Below are 20,647 nucleotides of genomic sequence, written 5' to 3' on the forward strand. Positions count from 1 at the left end.
TAGACACCCCTTCAAATGAGTGGCTATTTCAGCTGACAGGTGTATACAATCGATCACACCGCCATGCAATCTCCATAGACAAACATTGGTAGTAGAATGGCCTTATTGAAGAGCTCAGTGACTTTCAATGTGGCACCGTCATAGGATGCCACCTTTCCTACAAATCAGTTAGTCAAATTTCTGCTCTGCTAGAGCTGCCCCGATTCAACTGCAAGTGCTGTTATTATGGAAACGTCTTGGAGCATCAACGGCTCAGCCGCGAAGTGCTAGGCCACACAAGCTCACAGAACGGGACCGCCGAGTGCTGAAGCGTGTAGTGCGTAAAAATCATCTGTCCTTGGTTGCAACACTCAATACCGAGTTCCAAACTGCCTCTGGAAGAAACGTCTGCACAAGAACTGTTCGCCGGGAGCTTCATGAAATGGGTTTCCATAGCCGAGCAGCCGCACACAAGCCTAAGATCACCATATGCAATGCCAAGCGTTGGCTGGAGTAGTGTAAAGCTCGCCCCATTCGGGCTAGGCCCCTTAGTTCAAGTGAAGAGAAATCTTAACGCTACAGCATACAATGACATTCTAGACGATTCTGTGCTTCCAACTTTGTGTTAAAAGTTTGGGGAAGGCCCTTTCCTGTTTCAGCATGACAATGCCCCTGTGCACAAAGCGAGGTCCATACAGAATTGGTTTGTTGAGATCGGTGTGGAAGAACTTGATTGGCCTGCACAGAGCACTGACCTCAACCCCATCGAACCCCTTTGGGATGAATTGGCTACGAGCCAGGCCTAATCGCCCAACATCAGTGCCCGACCTCACAAATTCTCTTGTGGCTGAATGGAAGCAAGTCCCCGCAGCAATGTTCCAACATCTAGTGGAAAGCCTTCCCAGAAGAGTGGGGGCTGTTATAGCAGCAAAGGGAGGACCAACTTCATATTAATGGATTTTGGAATGAGATGTTCAATGAGCACGTGTCCACATACTTTTGGTGTGTAACCAAATACGGACCTATAGCCATGTGGCTTTTAGGTCTAATAATTCTTGCTATTATAATTCTGCTCACAGATGCAGGCAGCTCTGATAGAATGTCGCCCGTTACACAAAGCCATTAACGGATTAAAAGCTTTCTGTGGTCTTCTGGTTGCTTCGCCTACCTCATCCTTTAGAGCAGTCAAAAGAAAAGATGGACTCCCCTGAGAGTTAAGCAAAAAGGGAATCAGAAGATATTTCACTGTGCACGCGCCAAAGACTGGTGAGGCCGGAACTGAATCAGCTCAAATAGGATGGGAGACATCCCAGGTGTGGAGGCTCTTCTGTTTCCAAAATGGCCATGATAAGTACTTATCAAGCACTTTCGCAGGGTAAATCATTGGGCCCCACCATGGCAGCGATATGGACGTGAGGAGATAAGAGTGCTGAGTAGTTGAATTAAAACAGCTTATATGCATTCTGGAGCTCAGGGTTGTGGTTCGTGATAGACTAGCCTACTAGCAATTCACCGATTTGGGTCCGTAATGGACTTGTTTGTTTTCTATGTGGTTGCATTTTGCACAAATAGGCAAAGGTTTTCTAAGACAGTCGTGTGACCGTTCTAACAATGGAAACACCTAATCAAATAAAATGTATTTATATAGCCCTTCTTACATCAACTGATATCTCAAAGTGCTGTACAGAAACCCAGCCTAAAATCCCAAACAGCAAGCAATGCAGGTGTAGAAGCACGGTGGCTAGGAAAAACTCCCTAGAAAGGCCAAGACCTAGGAAGAAACCTAGAGAGGAACCAGGCTATGAGGGGTGGCCAGTCCTCTTCTGGCTGTGCCAGGTGGAGATTATAACAGAATACCTGTCCTCAAACATTTCTAATAACCTGTTTTCGCTTTGGATTTAAAAAAAAATGTTATCCATTTTAGAATAAGGCTGTAACGTAACAAAATGTGGAAACAGTCAAGTGGTCTGAATACTTTCCGAATGCACTGTATATCAGTGCATTTGCAACAGCCTAAACACTATGAAACTTCTATTCGATCAAATAAGCCTCATGTACAGTAATTCAGCACTCTCAGACTTTCATACAAACAAATCCACACTTAGTCGGCTTAACTCACGCGGACAGTTTTTGGGCGGAATAAATCCTCTCGCTTTACCTCTTCCTCTCTGGTTGTTGTCAGTGCCACCAAAGATTTTCTATTATCTTGACAAGATAGTGACCGGTCTAACAATGGAAATACTGTACATGTCCTCAAAGATGGAAGGCAGACGAGGCGAGATCAGGTGGGACCATTCTAGCCAATGAGAGGGCAGATACATTTGAACATTTTAGTCATTTAGCAGATGCTCTTATACAGAGTGACTGTACAGAAGTGCATTCATCTTAAGATAGCTAGGTGGGACAACCACATATCACAGGCATAAAAAGTAAATGTTTCCTCAATAAAGTAGCTATCAGTAGAGTCAGAGCTAGAAATGGGGGAGGTATTGTGCAAGTGCTGGTTCAGTTTTATTTATTCATATTTCTTGTTTTTGGGGGGGGGGGGCGTTAAGATGAGGAGGAGGTTTATTTAAAATACTGTTTGAAGAGGTAGGGTTTTCAGATGTTATCGAAAGATGGACAGGGACTCTGGTGTCCAAGCTTCAGGGGAAGATGGTTCCACCATTGGGGTGCCAGGACAGAGAAAAGCTGGGACTGGGCTGAGCTGGAGCTACCCTCCTGTAGGGATGGGAGGGCCAAGAGACTTGAGGTGGCAGAACGGAGTACTCAGGTTGGGGTGTAGGGTTTGAGCATAGCCTGAAGGTAGGGAGTGGCAGTTCCTCTTGCCGTTCCGTAGGGAAGCACCATGGTCTTGTAGTGGAACAACAGGCACAACTCAGAATAAAGTTTTTATTTTCAAAACTCTGAATAAAGTTTTTATTTTCAAAGTTGACGAAATGCCACGTGCTTCCACTTATATCAGTTCATTCGTAACAAAACTTATATTCGATCAAATAAGCCTCACGTAGCAAATTAGCAATTACATTTTTTGTTGGCCAAATTCGACACTCTCTCATTGACCCACTTCGTGGTCTTATTTACGAAGACAGATTTTGGGCGGAGTAAACCCTTTTACTTCGCCTCTTCCTCTTTGGTGCTACACTGGCCTTGTCTATGGTCAGAGATACTGTATATAACGACGATGGTCTTATCTCCGCCCAAACAATGGGAGCCATTGTCCCAAAGGCGGGAAGGCAGGCGGTTTGCTTATCGGTCTGCATATCGCTGTATTCCCGCATGGACAGATTTTGACAGGAGTGGACCCTCTCGCTTCGCCTCTTCGTGTCCGGAATGGTCAAGTGAACGAAACAAGATTTGGAAAGATGGCATTGGCCACACGAGACTAGTGCTAGGTTACCTATAGGCCTTAATACGGTGTCTTCATTTTTTGAATGAGTGGACATTATTTAGGCTAATGCATGAATCTGGCCGGACGTCCTTGAGATTTGTCCTCAAAGCTTTTCCAAACATCATGTCAACTCAGATTTTGGGGGTTGGCAAGTCAGAAGGGTCCCCATCTTTTGTCCTTCCTGATTAGTCTACTTTATGCACCTGCAATAACACTGCATCACACAGTCATCGAAACCATCTATTCCTCTAACCTTTAATATGCTCAGATAAAACTGCGGAACAGTGTCGATCTACGCGCCAGAGAAAGGGGTCGGCACGTTGGTGTAAAGTCAAATCATCCAGATCCCCATCCAGACATGCAAAAAGTTCCACACCGAAAACAATCATTTTTGAATTTTTATTATTGTATGTAGTCTTTTTCACACAGCATTGTAAATTCTCACATTTGATGGAGAACCACACAGTGCTCACACCTGATTGTAAACTCACACCATCAGGCATGAATAGGGCACGGCGGAACTCATGGCCATGAAGGTGGATGGTGTGACACAGGTAGGGATGAGGAGGGCACTGTGTGGCTTAAAGCAGCGGCGATGGCTGGGACATTTTGGCATTGCTTAACTCTGAAGTTCTAGACACCTCATTATCAAAATAAGGATCGATATTGCCCCTAATCCAGTGGCTGTTTCATGTTAAACTCAGCCCACTGTAGTGTCCTTCATTCCTTTCTCCAACTGAAGTCTACATGGGCACGTTCAGTGCAATGCGCTTACTATGTTACTTGGATAGTTTCTAAGTCTTCTCACTGGCCTCATCCATAAATAACAAGGGTCCATTTTCTAAATGGCGACCATTTTGATACTAATGGACAGAGCCCAAAACTGTTTTAGAGGGCTGGCAGAGAGGCCGGCAACGGCTCAAGTTGAACGTATTAACCAGCTTGCCAACTGAGGATCACTTTCAAGAAGTGGCCTTACACTATATCCACAGAGTGTTCATTCAACAACTCTCAGAAGTGGTGTGATTCAGACAGCTAATCCTATTTTACACAACTGAGCGGGGCTTGGTGGCATCGGCTGTGTAAATGAGCAGTTTGATTCAAATGTGGAACATGATGATCATCATATACCATACTAAAAATGACCATCAACATGGATATCAAGGTCAACACAAGCAGGACACCGCAGAACAACAGTGTTTCACTGTTACAAACAGACAGAGAGACTGACAGATGCTTGACCATAATCTGTACATATACACTTACAAGAGGCATACATAAGATCCAACATGTTCTGTAACAGGGCAGATCCAGCCCTATATGCCACAGCTCACTCTCAATGATAATTACAACAAGAGAAAAGAAAACACAAAAATATATACACATTTTCTGTTTAAAGCATACATAAGCCTACCATAAAATAAAGCTTTGTACAGGTATTTGATGGTACAGTGTTTGTTGTTTCAACATGAAAGGAAAAGAGGAATGGGTAGTGGATGTAGAGGCATGTTGTCTGTGAGGGGCAGCAGATGATTGTAAAATACACATGGTGGCAGAGAGTGAAGGGAATGCATGTACGGGAGAGTAGCATTGTCTGTGTGAGGCCAAACTGAGGTGGAGGCACACAGTTCAGGACATTAAAGCAAAGGAGTAATAGAGTGGAACAGACACTCGCCTCATAGCCACAGGCATGAAAATAAATCTGAGAGGGCCTGACTACAACAGCAATGCTACTGAAAGCTTTAAGAGCCCTTGCTTTCTCTCTCTCTCGCTCTCTCTCTCTCTCTCTCTCTCTCTCTGTCTCTCTCTGTCTCTCTCTGTCTCTCTGCATCTACGTCTGTCACTCTCCCCATCTTTCCCAAATCCCCCACTGTCTCACTTTTTCATTCGCTCCCTCTCTACCTCTCCCTTTATCTGTGGATTTATTTGAGTATAAAAACATTATATCAACTCTGCATTGGGTATGGTAATAGAACACAAGACAAATTTGAGTTCTGAGTGATTAACCAAAATGATTTGAATTTCATTTAGTTCATTTTGTTTCTGCTGTGAGCTCGTTGCTAAGTTTCTGTAGAGATAAATCAGATCAAGCCCAAACTGTGTGATGTAGTAGGGAGTTGTAGTTTCCAACAGGCTAATATTCTACATAGTTTAGTGCAGAAAATGTGGTAATTAACTACAATGACCATATTCCACACGGAGACCTCGATAATGGAGACGGAAAGAACGTACGAGATGGATAGAAAGCAGTTACTTTGTGAGGTATCTCTACATGAAAATACATGATTTAAGTGATTGATAGTTGGTATTCAGCAGTCATAAAAGTATGCCTTATTTACTTTGAAGAACTACTAAAAGAGTGATTTTGTCAGACAGCATAGGCGGCAGCTCTATAGAAATGAGATGATGACTTGGAATTAAATAATAAAACCATCAAATAAAACAAAATATTGTATTAAAGCAAAGTGATGTGAATAAATGATGGTTAATAAGTGATGAGCAGTAATGGACAGTCACTACCACCATGGGACGTTTGTTTGACTTTTTATTCTGTGTTACTGAATTCAACCCACATAATGCATAGTGCATTTAATGTGTAAAAAAAACATTTTTGAAACCGAAATCGAAAACCGTGATTATTTAAAAAAATAATCGATTCGAAACCGAACCGACCTCAAGACGCGCCCTCATGCGGTCAGCGCTAACATCAGCACTAACGTCATTGGATATTATTAAAACCATTTGGCCATGGGGGAAATGTGTGAATACAGCTGTACAAACAAAACCAACGTGATACATTTAGAGTTGGCACGCTCGTTCCCTCTTGCTGTTCGCTTGTACGGCTTATGCTCATATTTATTTCGGCTGTTTCAGTGGGTAAACCAAGGCTTGTCGCTCTCACATCATCTCTTGTGCGGTCACTCACTTTGATGATCACTAGCATAAGGATCCATTGCCAGGCAGTGAGAAATGACAGTGCCTATTAAAAAAGAACAGCAGCCATCACGAGCGTCATTGTCCAGATTGGAGATGGTGTTAGGCTGTACTAATGCCATCTTGCCTGCTTAATTAATACTCAGGATCAAGTCCCAGCGACTCCCCTCACTGGTGGCAGATGATGTAAAGAGCCGCAGCACAAATACGCCCTGTAAATATTTATCTCTTTTTAGCATCATGTATTATCTGTGAGCGCATGAGTCAGATCTAACATCTCCCTCTAGAACGGAAAGAAGTCGATGAATACAAGTCACGTACACAATTCCACAGTAGAGTAGTTTCCCCCTTTAACGATCACCAACAGCCCTTTACCTACCTCCCCTCAGGTGGGAGTTAATTTTGCAAGTTCACAAGAAAATGAGCGATGCAAGAAGAAGAGAAAAACCTTAACATCAGCAAAAGACTTATCAGGCAGCAAGAAAGAGGCTCAATGTGATGCTCAATGATCAGAGCTGCCAGAGGCTCTATAGTACCCCCTCTCTCCCTATCTCCTCCTACTCAAACACAGGCAGGAAAGGTATAGCTAAGTGTGATATTGTCTCTCCAAAACTATAACAACACCTAGGGATAGAAAGCACTTGTGAACTACAGACAGCAGTAAATTGGTTCCTCTCTCCCCTGAGCTCAAATCCAGACGGCCCCAGCACCTGCCCGCTGAGCCATCTGATTTCATGTTTTATTGCTTATGTTGTTTTCCTCTGCCATTGTCATTATTCGAATTTGGTATAATTATTGTGCCTGTGGTGGGTTTCTCAGATCTCCTCCACAAGGCTGAGAATAAGTGGTGTACAAACCGGAGAGGTCTGTGGCATCTAGTCTGAGGTGGTGAAGAGGGTGCAAACAAGGAGAGCAACATAGAGACTGGAAGGAAGTGCAACAGAGGTCTCTATGGTTTAAGCACAGAGTGGCTAGCCCAACAACCCTCCTATCCAAGGGATGATGAAAGAAAGGAAGTTAACGAAGGAGAAAGAAAAGGTGAGGCATGGCACAAAAATCAAAGGAATGAACTGTCATAGTTCCACCAATCACTCGTTATGTTTTCTTTGAGATAGGTGCTGTTACTGGCCTTGGGCGATGAGCTCCTCATGAAGAGGGAGAGTGGCGCTGGATAGCCAATCTTGAGACAGGCACCGGACAGACAGCCATATCGATTCATCCAGAGAGACCTTATTAATTCAGCCATTGACTTATTTATCGGCCCAGGTTGTTCAACTATGTCTACTTACGTGCGAGAGGAGCAAAGAGATGGGCAGCTATGACTACTAAAACAGACCGCAAGTAGACAGAGCAGGAGAGGAAAGATAGAGATTACAGAAAAGGACCAGTTGTTGGAAAGTAAGAAAGGAAAACAGAAATAAAGAAAGTAATGTAAACAGAAGAAATGTCCATTTCCTCCTTGTGGTCATTCTTCCCTCAGCCTTAAGTTTCCCCATCTGTCTATTCTATCTCATTGCCATGGTGGAGGTGACCCAGTGAATGTGATACTGTAGCTGAGCGTAAGGGAGGTAGTAGGGGGGTTCGTTAACCCTGACACCCCCAGCCCAGCAGGGCAGCGGGCAGCAGCAGCAGAGGCAGCATGGGTACTGTTTGGCCTGCCACTCCTCTATGGCCCCCTCGGGCCCCGGAGCCCACACTAGACTTCTCCTTCTCAGAATATTGAGGGATAACGTTGAATTCCTGACTTTCCTCCTCTTCTTCCTCTTCAGTGTCTTCCACCTGAGAGAGAGAGGGAATGTGATAATTCAGAATTCAAACAGAGCCAGGGGTGCACCTTTGGTTTTAGAAGTGGGGGTCACACATTTTTTTTTTTATCCAGTCGGATAAACACTCCAAACAGCCTACCCGACTGCTTGGTAGGCGTCCGCATGGTCCTAAAGCACACCGTTGCCTCGTTTTGTATCACATTCCAATGATAAAACTGGTGGTGGACAAAATTGCAATTTCAGAATGTGGGGGGGACATGTCCCGCCCGTCCCCTGTGAAAGTTGCACCCCTGAATAGAGCGAATGGAATTTGCAGATAATCAACCATCACATACAGTCAGTCCATAGTGTATCTGCTTGTAAATATGAAACATCTTGGCAGTAAACAGGCTCGTTAAAACGATCCATTATTTGTGTGGAATAGGTAGGCTATCATGAGCCTCCTGACAGAGAAAAAAGCAACTCAGCGTTAAAAGTTGCTTTTCAATGTAGGTGTTGAATCCCGATTCGAAAGGTGTCAGCATCTATATTATTAGAAAGAAAGGTGAGAGTCTTGGTCACGGAATAAGATCACCAGAGTGAGAGGAAGAAAGTGGAAGAAAATAAGTGTATTACAGAGGAACATCTAAAACCTGCACTCAGAAGGAGGGAGGTTTAGAGGTTAGGGGGAAAGAAGAGAGGGAGGGATTGGAACGGTGTAAAGGATTGTAGCGGAGGAGAGGAGAAAGTGAGTGAGAGGGATTAGGATGACAAGAGAAAGGGGGGAGAGGAGACAGATGGGTGTGAATAAATTAATATCAACACAAGAGGATTGATGCTCCCTCCTGCAAACACCTCCGGCTAATCCTCACGCACAGTGAGAGAGAGAGAGATAGGGAAAGGGACAGAAAGATAGGGAGAAATAAAGGGAAGTAAAGGTAAAACGAGAGGTGCTGGGTCGTGTTCAATGCCACAGTAATGTGTTGACTGTGACCGTGAGCCTTGTGTTGAGACAGATGTGTTGGGAGTATATATCAGGTCAGTTCTGTGAGTGAACTTTGACACTCAGGCAGCTCTGTTGGCACTCATGTCACACTGTAGGTCATCATGCAATTCACAGAGCATCCTAGTGAGAACCTACTCTAGAAAAACCCAAGGAACAAGCTTTTTGTCCACCATTGTTTTTAAGTTACTGTACAGTATTTAAGCAGTCTGGGTTTGGTGAGGCAACGAAGAGTACTTATACTCACACTGTTGTGTTCTGATAAAACGTTGACGTTGACATTGATCTTGTCCTGGAAGATGCGAGGGGAGGGGGTGGCAGACGCGTGGCGACGAGGTGGCAGAGTCGTGCTTTCCACAGGGCGAGGGGAAGAGCCACTCAAATAACTGATAGCATTACCTGAGACGCAACAACAGACATCATCATTACCACCACCATCCACATTATCATCAGCATTATGATCATCCCCATTATACCCACTGCCGATGAGGCCAATGTCCTCAGAACATTCCATTATTCATAGCAGCCATGAATGCGTTAATCAACTGGGCATTGCACCCTTAAGGCATGGCAGTCATTCAGTTATTCACCTCAGTTGCAATATGGGAATCAGACACGAATGAAACAGTTTCAATTAACACTGCTGTCCATCAATATTGTAATTAAGTGCTGGGCTACAGTATACAGTACCATACAGAACAAGTAGGCAGCTCTCTAGGTCTACCGGGCTACAGAGCGCCTGCTAATCTATTTGTGTGATCTGCTGATTTCAAGTGGGCTCCCAGGACCAGGGATATTGCTGGAGCAGCCTCTAGGGGATGTCATTGTCGGCGGTTGAGGGAGTGTTACTCACGCAGACAGACGTTGCTGTCAAACATGTGCAGGATGCGCAGACAGTCCTGCCACTGGTTCCCACTGCCCTCACAGCTGCACCACTGGGACACGTCCATACTGATATTGTTCACGTAGTTGGGGGTCATGATGGTGCCTGGAGGAGGTTGTTGATTAGAGATGTGTCAGCAGGCCTGACTTCTATACGAACTTTGGAACGTTTGCTCCAAAGCCAAACAAGGCAATTGGCTATGAAATGAGTGCCTACCTGTACCCTGGGGTTAGCAAGAGCTAACAACAATGATCTGATTATAAGGCCATTGGAGTCAACACAGAATTCCTTCTCTACCATTGTTCCTTGCTTGTGTTGTTAATCCCTCTTCCATCCCTTCCCTCTATCTCATTTCTTCCACCCCCTCGATCCTGTTCCCTCTCCAGCTCACCTATGAGTCCCGCGTAGGCCTTAAGGCAGACGGCTCCACTCTCTCTCATGCAGCCAGAGGGAGAATGGGACGAGGGCTGGCAGTTGTGCTGGAAATCAGCCAGCCGAGATCTGACAGACACACACACCAACACACACATTCACACAAACCCGCACAAAGGGAGACAAACATAATTGTAAACAGGTGCCAATACTCGGTTGGCAACTTGGCGATGTAATTTTCTGAGGGCACCTTTAGAATGATGTTTTGGGGGATTTAGTACCTAGCGAAAGGCAGAATCCACAGCACATGAAAGCCTACAGAAAGATAACCCTCCACCTAGGAATCTTACTGTTAGCACACGCTATGTTTATTTTATAGACATTTTAAAAACATTATCCGAAGCATGATGAGAGGTGCTGCGCCATTATTATGAACCAGTGTTCATTTTGGCACCGTTTTTTAGATTTAGTCTAGTCTTAGTCCTTTTGACTAAAGTATAATTTAGTCTTAGTCACATTTGTGTCATTTGAATAATGATTTGGTCTAGTTATTGTCAAAATGATGAAAACGGTGGGCCATTTTAGTAAACTAAATGTCCTTTCATTTTAGTCACATTTTAGTCACATCACATGTGTATTCCCTCAGTAACCTACAGTAAACATAAATCACTGACATCCATATGCACCAACATACAGTATTTTTCTGCATAACATCCTATTCTCTTCCCAACAGAATAAATATATATAAGAATTATCTTGCCATGTAAATTCCTAATTCAGCCTACATAGATATTACATACAAAACAGACACACAGGAGTGCAGAGAGAGAGAGAAAGAGAGAGAAAGAGAGAAAAAGAGAGAAAGAGAGAGAAAGAGAGAGAAAGAGAGAGAGAGTAGCGCAATCACCAGATGGGGATGCAAAGTATTGGCAATGTGGAATGGGTTGCACCTCCATCACTTGGTTGTGTCCTTGCCATTGTTATCAGCATTCCACAGACGCCGCAGCCACACTGATGTCCAAAAGTAGAACGGGGGCTAATGACTTTGAACTGGAGTTAATGACTGTTTCGCCCAATGATGTAGTTGAGTCACTAAACCTCGAGTCCAAATCGAGTCCCAAGTCCCCTGTGCTCGAGTCACGAGTCCCTATGGCTGAAGTCAGAGAGCCAGTGCTCAAGTCGTGATCCAAGTGCTCAAGTCTGAGTCACTGGGTCAACATTAAACTTAAAATAAAGTTACTTCCCCCAGTGTGATATAGTGTAGTAGCAAGAGGAATTTAGCCAATAAATGATTTGCGATCCCTTTTCCATTCTTTTTGTGCCACCAAATATTTGCATTGAGGCTACTGGTAATGTTACCAGGGCCAAGTTCAGTTGCAAAACATTCTCGAACGTTGCATATGGAAATTCCATGAATAAAGCCAACGTTATTCCTTATTCAACATGTCAGAGAGACATGTTTGATCTACATATCACATTTCTATCTGAAAGTTCCAAAACGTTGAAAAACTAGATGATTCCTTCTAGAATTTTTTTGGACCCCTTTCTGCTTTCTCAATGACATTCAAATCAGCATTGAAAAAAGGCACAAGTTTAAGTTTGTTCCACCTGAGCGAGTCTGACCAGCAGTCAGAAACAACTATAATACCATATGTGTTTGATCGATTGCAGGAAAAGAGCAGGAATAGCCATTTATTGTAGGCTATAGAGGTTGACCGATTATCATTTTTCAACGCCGATACCAATACCGATTATTAGAGGCCCAAAAAAGCTGCTACCGATTAGTCGGACGATTTTTGATGACAATGATTTTTAATGACAATTACAACAATACTGAATGAACACTTTTATTTTAACTTAATATAATACATAAATAAAAACATATTTAGTCTCAAATAAATAATGAAACATGTTCAATTTGGTTTAAATAATGCAAAAACACAGTGTTGGAGAAGAAAGTAAAAGTGCAATATGTGCCATGTAAAAAAGCTTACGTTTAAGTTCCTTGCTCAGAACATGAGAACATATGAAAGCTGAACATGAGTCTTCAATATTCCCAGTTAAGAAGTTTTAGGTTGTAGTTATTATAGGAATTATAGAACTATTTCTCTCTATAACATTTGTATTTCATATACCTTTGACTATTGGATGTTCTTATAGGCACTATAGTATTGCCAGCCTAATCTCGAGAGTTGATAGGCTTGAAGTCATAAACAGCGCTGTGCTTCAAGCATTGAGAAGAGCTGCTGGCAAATGCAGGAAAGTGCTGTTTGAATGAATGCTTACGAGCCTGATGCTGCCTACCACCGCTCAGTCAGACTGCTCTATCATATCAAATCATAGGCTTAATTATAATATATTAAACACACAGAAATACGAGCCTTAGGTCATTAATATGGTCAAATCTGGAAACTATCATATCGAAAACAAAACATTTATTATTTCAGTGAAATACGGAACCGTTCCGTATTTTATCGAACGGGTGGCATCCATAAGTCTAAATATTGCTGTTACATTGCACAACCTTCAAAGTTATGTCATAATTATTATGGTCTTTGTTAGGAAGAAATGTTCTTCACAAAGTTCGCAACGAGCCAGGCGGCCCAAACTGCTGCATATACCCTGACTCTGCTTGCACAGAACGCAAGAGAAGTGACACAATTTCCCTAGTTAATAATGCCGATTACCGATTGTTATGAAAACTTGAAATCAGCCATAATTAATCAGCCATGCCGATTAATCGGTCGACCTCTAGTAGGCCACAATCCAAACTATGTCTTCCAATGGTGCGACTGCTATCGCTATCTTAAGATTATCCAACTTGAATAAACACTTGGAGGTATACGACAGCAGTGGTGTAGCCTACGGGCAATATGGATAAAAATTATTATTGATATTTACATAGCACATTAATGAGAATCACACTGCTGCTCTCTCATTTAGCTATTTGTGCCTTAAGGATTGTGGTTGTTGTGTATGGCTGTTCACAAATGTATATGTGTATTTTAACCCAATAATGGTTGAATTGAAGAAGTTTAAGCTGCTTATCAATCATTGTTTTCTTGACTAGCGGACAGCCAGTGAAAAATGCGCTCTTGGAACAGCTGCAGTGCGGATCCCAGCCTATGGAATAAAAGTTTAAGGGAGTTCCTCCCTTCTAAACTCCCCCGTGGTGTTGTGCATTTATTTTTCAACTCGAAGCAATGAGCCCAATCAGTCCTCAATGACTCCAAAATCATAAACAACAGAGTAGGCTAATAAGTCCTTCGTTTTTGGGTTATACTCAGGCAAAACCGTTTGGCTATATAGATATATATTTTGCCATATTTCCAAGTCATATTCTTGAAGATCAAGGGATATTCAATTAATTGGAATTACTGTTTTTTTGTTTTATGTAAAGATATAGCCTAATAATATTATTATCTGTAGTAAAAGCCTACATATCCAAGTAAAATGCAACATCCATTTATGGCCAGCTATGTAAACTCTAACATTGACTTATCCTGCAATAGATGTCGTTCAATTTGTAATATTTGTTCTTCTTCATTTAATGCCTCTTGAGCAGGTTAACGTTTATTGGGATGAGTCTTGTCCTCGAGGCAGAACTAATTCTACTAGATGGGCCAGCTGCAAAGTCAAAATTGACTATATTGTACAAATTAAGGAAAACAAAAATGTGCTTTAATTTAAGGTTAAGCATTAGGATTAGCAGTGTGGTTAAGGTTAGGGTTTGGTTTAAAATCATCAGATTGTATGACTTTGTGGCTGTGCCAGCTAGTGACCACTCTGCAAAGCTGACTCCAGAACAAGATTCATGACGAAACACGCTAACCTGCGCCTCTTTAGGGGAAAGTAATATAAAAGTAACTGAAAGTAATCAGATTACAGTGCCTTTAGAAAGTATTCACACCCCTTGACTTTTGACAAAAAATGTTGTGTTACAGTCTGAATTTACAATTGATTAAATTTCGATTTTTTTTTGGTCACTGGCCTACACACAATTCCTCATAATGTCAATGTGGAATTATGTTTTTATACATTTTTACAAAGTAATTAAAAATGAAAAGCTGAAATGTCTTGAGTCAATAAGTATTCAAACCCTTTGTTATGGCAAGCATAAATAAGTTCAGGAGTAAACATTTGTCAAATAAGAAATTGCATGGACTCACTCTGTGCAAAGACTGAAAATATTTGGCATGGGTCCCCATATCCTCAAAAAGTTATACAGCTGCACCATCGAGGGCATCCTGACCGGTTGCATCACCGCCTGTGGTATGACAACTGCTCGGCATCTGACCGTAAAGCGCTACAGAGGGTAGTGAATACGGCCTAGTACATCAGTGGGGCCAAGCTTCCTGCCATCCAGGACCTATATAATAGGCAGTGTCAGAGGAAAGCCCATAAAATTGTCAGATTTGTTTTGTGTGCAATAATAGTTTATTTTGTCTTTTTTTTACCCCTTTTTCTCCCCAATTTCGTGGTATCCAATTGGTAGTTACAGTCTTGTCTCATCGCTTCAACTCCAGTACGGACTCGGGAGAGGCGACGGTCGAGAGCCGTGCATCCTCCGAAACACAACCCAACCAAACCGCACTGCTTCTTGACCCAATGCCCACTTAACCCGGAAACCAGCCGCACCAATGTGTCAGAGGAAACACCGTGCAACTGGTGACCGTGTCAGCGTGCACTGCGCCGGGCCCGCCACAGGAGTCTCTAGTGCGAGATGGGACAAGGACAGCCCTGACGGCCAAACCCTCCCCTAACCCGGACGACGATGGGCCAATTGTGCGCCGCCCCATGGGTCTGAATGACTGCCTCATCTCGGAGAGGAAGAAAACCACTCAGGGATTTCACCCTGAGGACAATGTTGACTTTAAAACAGTTACAGAGCTTAATGGCTGTGATAGGAGAAAACTGATGAAGGATCAATAACATTGTAGTTATTCCACAATACTAACCTAAATTACAGAGTGAAAAGAAGGATGCCTGTTCAGAATACAAATATTACAAAACATGCATCCTGTTTGCAACAAGACACTACAGTAAAAAAAAAAAAAAAATGTGCCAAAGAAATTATATTTCTGTCCTGAATACAAAGTGTTATGTTTGGGGCAAATCCAATACAACACATTACTGAGTATTACTCTCCAAAACATTCACTGTTTTTCCAACATGAATGAGAGGAGGATGGCATTGGTGTTCAACTAGTCTACAAGTAGGTTGAGTCAAAAAAATAGATTTAACTTACGCACGCAAACACACAGCCTTGTACAGCTAACCTTGTGGGGACACACAATTCAGTCCCTTTCAAAACTCTTTTTTCCCTAACCCTAAACCTTACCCTAACCCAAAAACATAACCTTAACCATAAACCTAACCCTAAATCTAACCCTAGCTCCTAACCCTAACCCTTAACATAATTGTAACCCTAACAGTAATTCTAACCTTAACCCTAAACCCCCTAGAAATAGCATTTCACCTTGTGGGGACAAACAAAATGTCCCCAGTTGGTCACATTTTTGTTTGTTTACTATTCTTGGGGGCCCATGAATAGCTAAACATGTCCACTCGCGCGCACGCGCACACACACACACACACACACACACACACACACACACACACACACACACACACACACACACACACACACACACACACACACACACACACACACACACACACACACACACCAGTACCATGCACTGCCACATGATATTTAGCAACATTGATTGGACTAAATTGTTTTTAGTTGGCTGGATGTCCTTTGGATGGTGGCTCATTCTTGATACACACGGGAAACTGTTGAGGGTGAAAAATCCAGCAGCGTTACAGTTCTTGACACAAACCGGTACACCTGGCACCTACTACCATACCCTGTTCAAAGGCACTTAAATATTTTGTCTCGCTCATTCACCCTCTGAATGGCACACATACACAATCCATGTCTCAATTTTCTCAAGGCTTCAAAATCCTTCTTTAGCCCGTCTCAGTATACAGCCTTGTTGATTTGATGATGTTTAAATGTTTAAGTTGAAATGGTGCTGGAATACCAGAGGCAGTGCTCCTATAGTCTTTGTGCTGACTTGTTGGAACTCCATGGTTCTAAATCAGTAGTTGTTTAGTAAACTGTCAAAAACATTAACTTGCTTGACCATGCTGCAGGTGATATAACTGTTTGTTTCATGCAATATCTGCTTTGTGAACTTCACCGGACAGATGTTGCTCTCTGGTTTTGTGATGAAACAAACAGATGTGTAGTTGAATTTATTCCGCCACTGTGTGACAGTTGTCTTTTTGTTGTCACTGCCTTATTGTATATCACGGTGGTGTATGAACGAATGGGTTATAGAGCAAACAACGTAATTATCACAACATAGGTTGTAATATGGCTTTTTTACTGGCTTGGCTTCCTCAGTGATTCTACCCTCGTCCCACTTCTGGCTGTAAGACAACAAAATGTGGAATAAGTCAAGGGGTATGAATACTTTCTGAAGGCTTGATACGTTACTGAGTTTGGGTAATCCAAAAGTTACTTTACTGATTCAAATGTTGGACTTGTTGTAACTGTAATAGATTACATTTAGAAAGTAACCTACCCAACCCTGGTCCTGCTGAACACGCCCCCAGGTTGTTAGCTATAACTAGCTAATGAGGTACAGTAACATGACTGAACAAGGTGTAGCCTAAACAAATGGTTAACGGTCCAGTCCGCAAGTTGCCTAGTTTTAGAACGGCCAGCGATATACTTTATGGAGGTAAAACGTGTCCCGCCAAAGCATGATAGAAAGTAAAACACGAAGCTTCGGTATCATGGGTCACATCTTTTGAACGGTAAGGGCTAGAATCAAGCTGTTTTCTCAGAAAAAAAGAGAGGGAGACTTGGATACGTTGTCTACAGAACCTGGCTATGGAATGCAGTTGGGAAAGTGGGCGGGTTGAGCGAGACTACAAATCCAAAGACAACCTACTTTTCTATACTTACAGGAGAGAAAAACATAGCTAGACTGCTGTTTACCATAAAACAAAAAATTATAATTTCGTAAAGCAGCTTGTGTTTCTTAACCAGGCTTAGAGTAGCTAACTAAGAAGGCTGGTGGTGACTGGCTAGCTATGAGGAAGAAAGAGAGTCGCCTGCGCGATGTGTATAATCGGAAGCTTGCTCCCCTGCAGCTCATGATGCTGATGTAGGCTGTGTGTGGCCGGTGTGGTGTATCCTTCCCACTGCTGAACACACCTGCCCTGCGCATCTGTGCTGCTAATATTAATTGCGCTCATCACTGAAAAGCTGTCAATCTCTCCAAAAACTCTTGTCCAGTCCACTTAGTAGTGAGATTTTAGTCAGAGATCATTTCATCTCGTCTCATTCTGTTTAGTTATATTTTTTTTAAAGTCTATTTAGTCAGTTATAGTCTCGTCAATTGCAACTGAACAATGTGTGTGTTTGGCAAATATTTTAATCACTATTTCTGTTGACAAAATTAACACTGTTATAAACATATCAAATATTAGCTTTGGATGTTACCTGTTGCATGAATATTGACTTTATAGGAACACTGGGAAATAGACTCCGCTAGTCAAACCCACTGGTGCATTCATAATTCACATATAGCTCAGACTAACGCCTCTAAGGGTGCTCCCCAAGCATACTCATCCATACAAAACACCTCTGAGCAGCCGGTGGAATAAAAACACTGCAGCCTGGGACAGAGCCCGACACGGAGACGTATCGACATATCATTAGTCTTTATTATTATGAACGTCTTCAATGTTATAAGTAACCATGGTTCCATCCAGCCATTTATGTGAATAAATTACCTGACGCACGGGAAAAAAGTAATGACCGGGCTGATGGAAACATGAACAATTTGTTTGTTGGATATGGTAGGATCTTATTGAGGGTCTTATTCTGGTAAGATAATGTTCGATGCTTGGCTGTCATTTGACAAATACAAATAATATCGCTCTTCTCCATAATAATCTCAGAATTTCGGTAGCCTACCCCCCTCTATCGGCAGCTGTTGGCTAGAGCGCATGTGCCAAGACCAGAGTGGGAACATTTTCTATATGATGCAATAGTTTTTGTGACAAAACCATCAGTAGAGTTGAAAGTGAGACGGAGACCCAATTTAACTTGTATTTTTCATTCGTTACATGGTATTTTAACAGAAAAAGTAATTTTAATGTGAATTACGTCATCACGCATCTTCATAATTAGTTTATGCAGATTTTAAAATGTTTGCATGAAAATCTGTCGCAAATTGGATGGAAATTTAGCTAATTATGAACATTATTGAACAACAGGGCCGAGTGGCGCAGTGGTCTAAGGCACTGCAACGCAGTGCTAGCTGTGTCACTAGAGATTCTGGGTTCGAGTCCAGGCTCTGTCGCAGCCAGCCACGATCGGGAGACCCATGGGGCGGCGCACAATTGGCCTAGCGTTGTCCGGGTTAGGGGAGGGTTTGGTCGTCAGGGATGTCCTTGTCCTATCGCCCACTAGCGACTCCTGTGGCGGGCTGGGCACAGTGCACGCTGACACGGTCACCAGGTGCACAGTGTTTCCTCCGACACATTGGTGCGGCTGGCTTGCGGGTTAAGTGGGCATTGTGTCAAGAAGCAGTGCGGCTTGGTTGGGTTGTGTTTTGGAGGGTGCACGGCTCTCGAGTCCGTACTGGAGTTGCAGCGGTGAGACAAGACTGTAACTACCAATTGGATACCATGAAATTGGGGAGAAAAATTTAAAAAAATTATTGAACAACCTCTTCTCTGTAGGGAACTCAAACCTCTGAACTCTTTGTACTGTAACTACTGTACTGTATTTACGGATCTGAAGCTGAAGATTCAGGTGGTAGTTCATGAAAGACTTACTGTATGTACATCCAGCCCCTCTCCACCTCTGTCTACCCTCACACTCTCTACAAAACCTCCCTTCACACTCATGCGCTATAATTAAATCAGTTAAGCCCTCTGCAAATACTTCGCTAGTTATGAACCTTTGCATTGTGATTATAACTGTTAATATGCCTCAATACAGTACTGAGAGTTGAGTGGAAAAGTTTAGTCAGACGTCACACCTCCCAGTAACCGTGTTTCCCCAGCCAGCTCAGCTCACCTACACAGCTTGTCCCTGGCACAGTAGCCCTGCAGGCTGAGGCAGTTGGGCTTGCCGTCTCTCTCCTCGTAGGAACACGACGGTACGATGGTCTTCCGCCGGCGCTCCCCACAGAGGGCATCGGAGCAGGGGCAGAAGAGCAGGGCAAAGCTGTACTCCTCTGGTACCCGCTCCAGGAAGCGCCGCAGCGCTCGGTGGCACTTCTGTCTGTTACAGCTGCCGTCGGAGCCCGGTGGCCGCTTGGTGCAGGCCACGACATACTCCGACCTCAGAGAACCACACTTCTCATACAGACCACAGTCCTGGGCTGCCTTCAGACACTGGTTCTGCCCATCCAGAGGCAGAGAGGAAGCTGGGAGGAGAGGGAGAAAACACAGAGAAGAATGGAGGAAGGTGGTTGTGTTTTGGGAAAAGGGGCAATGAATAAGAAAGGAAGACAAAAACATAAAATATATGATCCTGGAACGCAAAAACGTCCCAGACTGACATGGGGTGCGTTTGTAAATTCACTCTGGGGTGCCAGAGTGTGCTCAGAGTGCGCTCTGGGCGTACGTAAATTCAGAGCGTTGTCAGATTGTCCGTTCGCAAATTCTGAGCATTCCGCTCTCGGAGCGTTCAGAGTGCACACTGGACGCTCGGAGTAGGGTTGATCCAAGCGTTCTGACCACACATTGGCGTTCAAGCACCCAAGCTAACTGGCTAACGTTGGCGACCTTGCTAGCTGCTTCCAGACACAAATGAGAGAACACCTCACTCTGACCATTTTACTCTCCCTAGCAGAGCTGGTCAGGCTGTTTTTATGTTATCCAGAGCGTTGGTGGCTGTAACGGCTACTGGCAACAATTTAAATACACTTTTTTGCCGACGTTTACTGACACCGGCCATATTCCATGGGTGTTGAGCGTTCGTAAATTGATCAGTTATTCTGCACTCTGGCAAATTCAGATGAGAGTGCTCTGAAATTGGAGTAGATAGCCAGAGCAAATTATTCAGAGATGTTTCAATAAGAGAGAACTGTGTATTGACGGAGCAGTGAGCAGTATTTACCTGCCATGATGGAGGCCATGCGTGACATCTCTATGTGCCGCACAAACTCCACCTCCAGATCCTCATACGGAGACACCTCGTTCTCATCGTACACTGTGAAAACACAGAGGCGGTAAGGACAGAAACCATCTCACACGCACCAATACAATCGAACACATAAAATACAAAACATAAACACAGTCAA

General features: G+C 43.3%; 1 protein-coding gene across 1 annotated transcript in view; it reads right to left on the reverse strand.

The window, feature by feature from the left end:
* Window positions 1-3,755: 3,755 nt before the first annotated feature.
* LOC106603040 (GDNF family receptor alpha-4) overlaps window positions 3,756-20,647 on the reverse strand; it is a 45,008-nt gene continuing 28,116 nt past the window's right edge. Inside the window, exons 3-8 of the mRNA XM_014196168.2 lie at window positions 20,464-20,556; window positions 19,417-19,768; window positions 10,327-10,436; window positions 9,906-10,040; window positions 9,300-9,451; window positions 3,756-8,083 (exon numbers count right to left, since the gene is read on the reverse strand). Coding sequence (XP_014051643.1) covers window positions 7,889-8,083; window positions 9,300-9,451; window positions 9,906-10,040; window positions 10,327-10,436; window positions 19,417-19,768; window positions 20,464-20,556 — 1,037 coding nt within the window. The 3' untranslated portion in view covers window positions 3,756-7,888. The remainder of the gene's footprint in view (window positions 8,084-9,299; window positions 9,452-9,905; window positions 10,041-10,326; window positions 10,437-19,416; window positions 19,769-20,463; window positions 20,557-20,647) is intronic.

The sequence above is a fragment of the Salmo salar genome, chromosome ssa04, assembly GCF_905237065.1.
Source record: "Salmo salar chromosome ssa04, Ssal_v3.1, whole genome shotgun sequence".
Taxonomy (NCBI): domain Eukaryota; kingdom Metazoa; phylum Chordata; class Actinopteri; order Salmoniformes; family Salmonidae; genus Salmo; species Salmo salar.